This window comes from Equus przewalskii, chromosome 7 (assembly GCF_037783145.1).
Source record: "Equus przewalskii isolate Varuska chromosome 7, EquPr2, whole genome shotgun sequence".
Lineage (NCBI taxonomy): Eukaryota > Metazoa > Chordata > Mammalia > Perissodactyla > Equidae > Equus > Equus przewalskii.
This window is the reverse complement of record NC_091837.1, coordinates 94,395,188-94,401,187: the sequence shown is the minus strand read 5'-3', so window position 1 is coordinate 94,401,187 and position 6,000 is coordinate 94,395,188. Positions and strand designations below refer to the sequence as shown.

Sequence of the window (6,000 nt, the reverse complement as noted above, 5' to 3'; positions counted from 1 at the left end):
GAGGAGGTGGGGGCAGGGGGAGTCCTCTGGGTTAAAAGGCGTTTTTTTTGTTCATTTGGGGCACAAAGGCATTGTTAACATGGACAAAAACACCAGTGGCCAGATGAGGAGGCAGAGGATGAGGCAGATGGGCAGCAGGGCCCGGGGCCTGGCAGGAGCCCCTGTGGTGGCTGTGCGGTGGCGGGCCCAATCCCCAGGCTGCCCCAGCTGCCCTCATCTGTATTGTTGCTCTAGGTTTAAGAGCCCTAGAGTAGAATCTAAGCTCCCGTGAAGTCAGAGCGGATGCCGTCGAGAGCCAAGCTGTCACCCCTGTCTGAAGCGCCAGAGCCGCCAGGTGGCCCAGGCCATGTCCGAGGCCTGACGTCTGCGCTGGGACACACCGTGGACATGCTGTGGCAGGAGAGAGGCCCGGTCCTGCAAAGGAAGCCCCACCGAGGAGACGATGAGATATCGGGGCTTCCCAGGGTGTTGCTGAGTCAGTCCTTGTCCGGCTCCCTCCCTCCCGCACCTTGTCACCACTCCTGGCCTGTTTTGTGTCCCTATCGACCAAATTGTGGGAGACTTTCCTTTCTTCGTGGTGTCAATCTGTAAACCTACTTGTCTTCCTGCTCAGGTCCTCATGACTTCGTCTGCTCGAGTCAGGAGCCGCTCCCAGGGTGGTGTTGGAAAGCAGGGTCCCTCGGCAGATGGTGGCCCCCCGGGCCGGCCTCCGGTCCTTCCGAGGCCTTGTCCTTCCTTCACCGTGAGACCGGGTCCTGGAGTTGGTCTTTTCTTCAAATTCTACTGCCGTCACTCTGCTGTGCCTTGATCGAGCCCTTGGGACACCGAGGAGTCTCCTTATCCGTCTTCCTCCAGGGACCCCACAGGAAGGGGCCAAGCCCGCCAGGGACAGTCCCACCTGCCAGCCCGTGAGGCTGCAGGCTGAGAGGGAGACGGCTTCTGTCACCACCCTGCCGGGCAACAGGGGCAGGTGGGACAGGAATAGAGGACAGCGACCCACAGGGTGGAGCCCCACCTGCCACACGTGCCAGACGGGGAAGGCGGAGCGCGCGTGAGCGGCAGTATCTTACAGACGTGACAGCCACCGACCAGCAGAGGACCGCAGCTCCCAGCAGGTTAGATCCCAGACACACACTTTTTATTGAGAGAGTAACACTGCAAGAAGGGATTCCATTAATATGAACCCTTTTCAGAAATACCAGCCGAAGAGACTGTTTTGTGTTGAAAGAAGAAATCTTGAGATTATTCAGATTCACAATCCTGTTGTCTCCATTTCTGTGCTAATACAGACCCATCCAAAGGAGGGTTTTCCCCTTTACTGTTCCATAGGAAAGACTTTGGCTGGAAATCTTGATTATTGCCATTGGCGACTGGCAAATCAACGTATCTACAGACATTTACCTTGGAGAGGAGAACCAGGCAAGGACTGTGCCCTGATTCTTAGACCTCTGAATGCCCACACCTGTCCCCGTGTGCAGGCTGACACCTCCACCACAACCCCCACCCTGTCTACATCATCAGGAGTGTGCATGGAATGTGTACATCACGCCTTGATGAGCAGAAGGCCTACCGAGAGTGCAGACAGCAGGAGACGGGCCAAACCGCGGGAGGAGGATTCAGGCTCCCAGTGACGCCTGAGCATCCGGTGAACACCTGGCTGCATCTGAAGGTCCATCTACGACCTCTCAGACAAGTGAGTTAATACAGGAAGATAAGCCCACTGGAGCTGTGTCACTGTAGCACGTTACTGAAGAGAGTATGAATAGTGCATAGCCTCAGCCTAACACTTCACTTTTAATAAAACAGAAGAGAAAGAAAAAAAAGAAAGAAAGAGAAAACAGAGAAAGGTTTGCTGTGCTGATCTAGAGTTGAAGTAGAGGGTATGCCTTTTAATTCTCACAGCAATTCAACAAGGAAGTCTTCAATCAATGCCTCAGACCACTGTTTACATAACACCACTGACCCTGAGTCCCAGTTCTGGCGTTCCTTCTCCATAGGACAGAACTGAGGCATTGACCGCAGTGTCACAGACACCACCTGAACTCTGGATTTCCCCCACCCACAGCCCAAGGCTTAGCAAGGCTCACGCAGGAAAGATGCTAAGGGGCTGTCTCAACAGAGGTGTGAAGGTGAACTCACCACCGTTACCCACCCCTGGGCGCCAGGGACCAGGGCTAGTGCCCAGAGGACTCAGGACAACAGACTTGAAAACAGAGGCTGTCACGCTCTGGGTCAAGTCTTACTGGGGCTGCATGAGCACACAGGGCCTGTAGGTCAGATCTGTGACCCCAGCCACGGGGACAATGCGTGACCGAGTCATTGGGGTGATGCATCGTATGTGACGGATCCTCTTCTACAACTTGTGGCAATGAGTTCCCACAATCAGAGCTGCCGCAGAGTTCCCCTAGATGCCTTAGATCTAATTTTCATAAATCTAATAATCAGAAATAACAGATCCTTTGCATTCTTGATGCTTTGGTGCAAACTTCTGAAAACTGTCCCCCAGTAACGAGAAGACCAGCAGCCCTGGAATGGCTTAAGAGAGCACGTCAGCTCACCTGGGCTTCTGCTTAAACTCCCGAGTCCCTGTAACGCCTGGGGATCTCCCGACAGGTGCCTTGTGTCCTGCAAGCTCCACGGCGGGGACATGCTCAGGGTGGCTCGTCACCCCAAGCCCAGGGCACGGCTGGGCCCTGAGGAGGGACGCAGGCAGGGCCTGCTTGTTGCCACAACACACCAGAGAAGAGAGCTTACAAAAGGGACTTTTATTAAATGAAAGAAAAATCTGTGTGGTGGGTCAAATATGAAATAGATATACAAAACTTTACATCAGATCTCTCAGAGGAGAAGGCTGCTCAGGGAAGGCAGCACTCCTTATCGCGACGCCCAGGGGAGGGGAGGCGGTCCAGAACCCGGCTGTCATGGCCCGCTCGGAAGTGCACCACGTGCTCCTCGGCCCTGAGGCTGCCCAGGCCCGCGCTATTCTCAGGGTTCTGTGCGTGCACACGCTCTGCCCCATCTAAAGCCTTTGACGTTCTGACGGCTTTGGCTGTGAAAAATCATGACAAGATGCCACACCCTCCTCTACACCTTGTCGGATCCCCAAAGTCTTCACCCCAAATAACAGGCTGTGGTATTTAAAGGGAAAAACACACTTCCGCCCCCCCAAAACCCCGTCCTACATGACAATAAACCACAACTCCAGTCTTGCTGTGCGGCTCTGCTGAGCTCGACAAGGGTCTCTGCGTGGCACACCACTTCCCCGTGAAACTGTCACTTAAAAAAGTAGACCTTCCTGTACTAAAACTTTAAAACACCTATTTCTGCAAAATATTGTGTTTTGTATGTGGAGCTCTGCAAAATATACACATCTTTCTGGAGAAAAGGAAACCCCGTCTATGGGCCGGCACGGGGAAGGGACAGAAGAGGTTCACGCGTCCACCCCGCGGCCCGCAGGTCACATGAGGTCGCTGAGTTCTGCCTCGAGCGCAGCGGCCATCTCGTCTGCCTCTGAGCTGCTCCCCTCCTCGTCCTCGCAGCTGGACTCCCCGCTGGACTCGCTGGCAGCATCCCCTTCATTCAGCTTCCTCTTGTGGCCCCTGGAAGAAAAGAACGCTTACTGGGGACACTCACGGCATCACACGAGCACATCCCCGGCATCTGCTGACCTGCGTCTGCACGCTTCCAGTTTCAACGTCAGAACAAAGTAGGGTTCTGTGGTCAAGGATACGCGGGAGGCCACCAGACCCAGGACCACGGCACACATGTTCCCTGTTCCCTTCACTGCCACGATCCACATTTCAAAGGACCGAGGAGATGAGGGTGGGACAGACGTCCACCAATGCTGCTGAAAAAATCACCCTGTCAGCCAGTTACACTCTAGAAAACCATGAAATCGCCACAACAAAGGGACTGTCTCTGGCAGCTGACGAAACACCTGTACTACCAGAGGACTTCACGAAAGCAGGAGGCAGAGAGCAGGACGCCCAGCGGCATGCTGCGAGCTCTTGGGCCTTGGCTGGAGCTGGAGCAAACTGGCTCGCGAGGACAGCTGCCAGGAGACAGACTGTGAGGCCACCCAAGCCGTGTGAGGCTGGCAGCTCCTCGTAGGAGCTCACGTCTGAGTGGGGCCTCGAGTGACCCTGGGCTGCAGGCCTCACACTGCCCAGCGGGGCACGGGTGACTGCAGACGGAGAGTGGACGCTACTTGTCGGGTGACACAAGAATGCCCGTCAACGGACCAGGAAGGGACTCGTTTGTTCTGAGCCATGCGGAAGCTGCCTTACTTTCTAACGAGGAGTCTCCGCCACCCAGCAGCAGCCCCTGTGTGCAGCACGTGCTCCGCGCCCATTCTGCCAGCATCTGAAGAGCTGGGGCATCTTTCTGCCCAAAGCTCATATGCCAGTGGTTCTCATCAGCATAAAGAAGAACCAAATACGAACAGACAGTCAGAAGCCCCACTGAGGACGGGGCGTCTGGCTCACGTGCTCGGCAGACACGTGGATGAAGGCACCGCTGGGTGATCACACAGGGCCGTGTGGACCACTCTCAGAACCTCTTTCTCGGGCAGCACCAGCACCAATTACTCTGAAAAGTGGTCAGCTAAGACGAACACAGCATACCGACCTCCAGCAGATGCTATCAGGCTTTATTCCCAGCCAGGGGGGCTACTCAGTTCCAGGGACAGTATCTGCAGGCCGGACCGGAACATGCCAATGACATCTCCAAGCAGAGATGCCGATCAGCCAAGGCAGCACACCCGCCCCCTCCCCAGGGCCCTTGCACTTGAAAGGTCCCACTGTGCTAGGAAACAGCCATGGCCCTGAAAGAGGATGCCGATCACGGGCCATAAGGGCAGCCGGGCAGTTCCGGCCGTACGTCCCTCTCTGGAAGAGTCTCCTGGAGAGGACGTGCTGCGACGGTGCATCGCACGTGAGTACTCTGAACATTATTTTGGCTAACAAACAAACAATACAGCAAACACACATACACGCATGTAACATACATGTATATACACTAGGTAACGTAATGTGTATAACTGCACATGCGACAGACACGTAACACAACTATGTGTAATGTATATTCAGCATGTGTGTGTAATGTGTACGTAACAAACACACAGCATAAGCTCACACACGAGAGCACACCGATAACCTGAAGCCACCAACGCTGGTGTTAGGACAGCCACACGCTTTAGCCCTATGACAAGAGCCACCTTCCATCCACAGGCCGGGGCCTGGGACCACGGAGCGCCTCTGTAAAGTGCTGTGTCCTCCAGCCCACAGTGTAAACGAACACATCACTTCACGTCAGCGGGAGTGAATAGTCTACTAAGGAAGAGGATTTGTTTTAATTGTTGTAGAAAAGTGAGAGGTTGGGCTCCAAATTGATATGAAAAGTGGGATTTCTCACATTAGTGCCTGAAAATCAAGATTTACGGAGTGCTTGATTATGACATCTCTGGGAAACATACAAGTAAAAACGACAGAAGCATTGTTTAATTTCCCCTCTAGAAAAATGGCGTAAAGGGGTTTCTGAGCACAGGGACTTTCACGGAAATCACCACGACCACCAAGGACACACTCACACAGCCACAGTGTCCAGCCACGCGAGCCACTGCTGCAGTGTCTCCCCGTCTGCAAGGCCTCCTCTTCCTCAGCCGACCTCCCGGGGGCACACGGAGGTGGGATTTGGACCCACGGGGAGGGCTCTGCTCCCTGGGGTGCTGTGCTCGGCTGGGTGCTCTCCCAGGCAAACAACTCTTGAGTCCGGGGGGCGTCCTGGCTCTCCCTCCTGGATGTCGCTCCTGGGGGTCGGTCTCGCTTCAAGGGTCACCTGCTTCGAGAGGTCCCCACGTGGCTCCAGGGGGCCTGTTCTCAGCTTTATGCCTTCGCAAGGCTAAGGAATGCGGGAGCCTCGAGCAGTGTGGACGCACACAGACAAAGGAACCGAAGTGTGACGGCGGCTGCCCTGTGTGTGAAGCCGAGCCTGCAGCAGCCC

General features: G+C 55.1%; 1 protein-coding gene across 5 annotated transcripts in view; it reads right to left on the bottom strand.

Annotated features, from left to right (window-relative positions):
- Positions 1 to 2,750: 2,750 nt before the first annotated feature.
- CTDP1 (CTD phosphatase subunit 1) overlaps positions 2,751 to 6,000 on the bottom strand; it is an 81,372-nt gene continuing 78,122 nt past the window's right edge. For all 5 annotated transcript variants that reach the window (XR_011542136.1, XM_070627927.1, XM_070627928.1 and 2 more), the window contains one exon: positions 2,751 to 3,599. Coding sequence is in view for 4 of the 5 variants with exons in the window: in XM_070627927.1 (XP_070484028.1) it covers positions 3,458 to 3,599 (142 nt within the window). In the remaining variant the exon portion in view is untranslated. The remainder of the gene's footprint in view (positions 3,600 to 6,000) is intronic.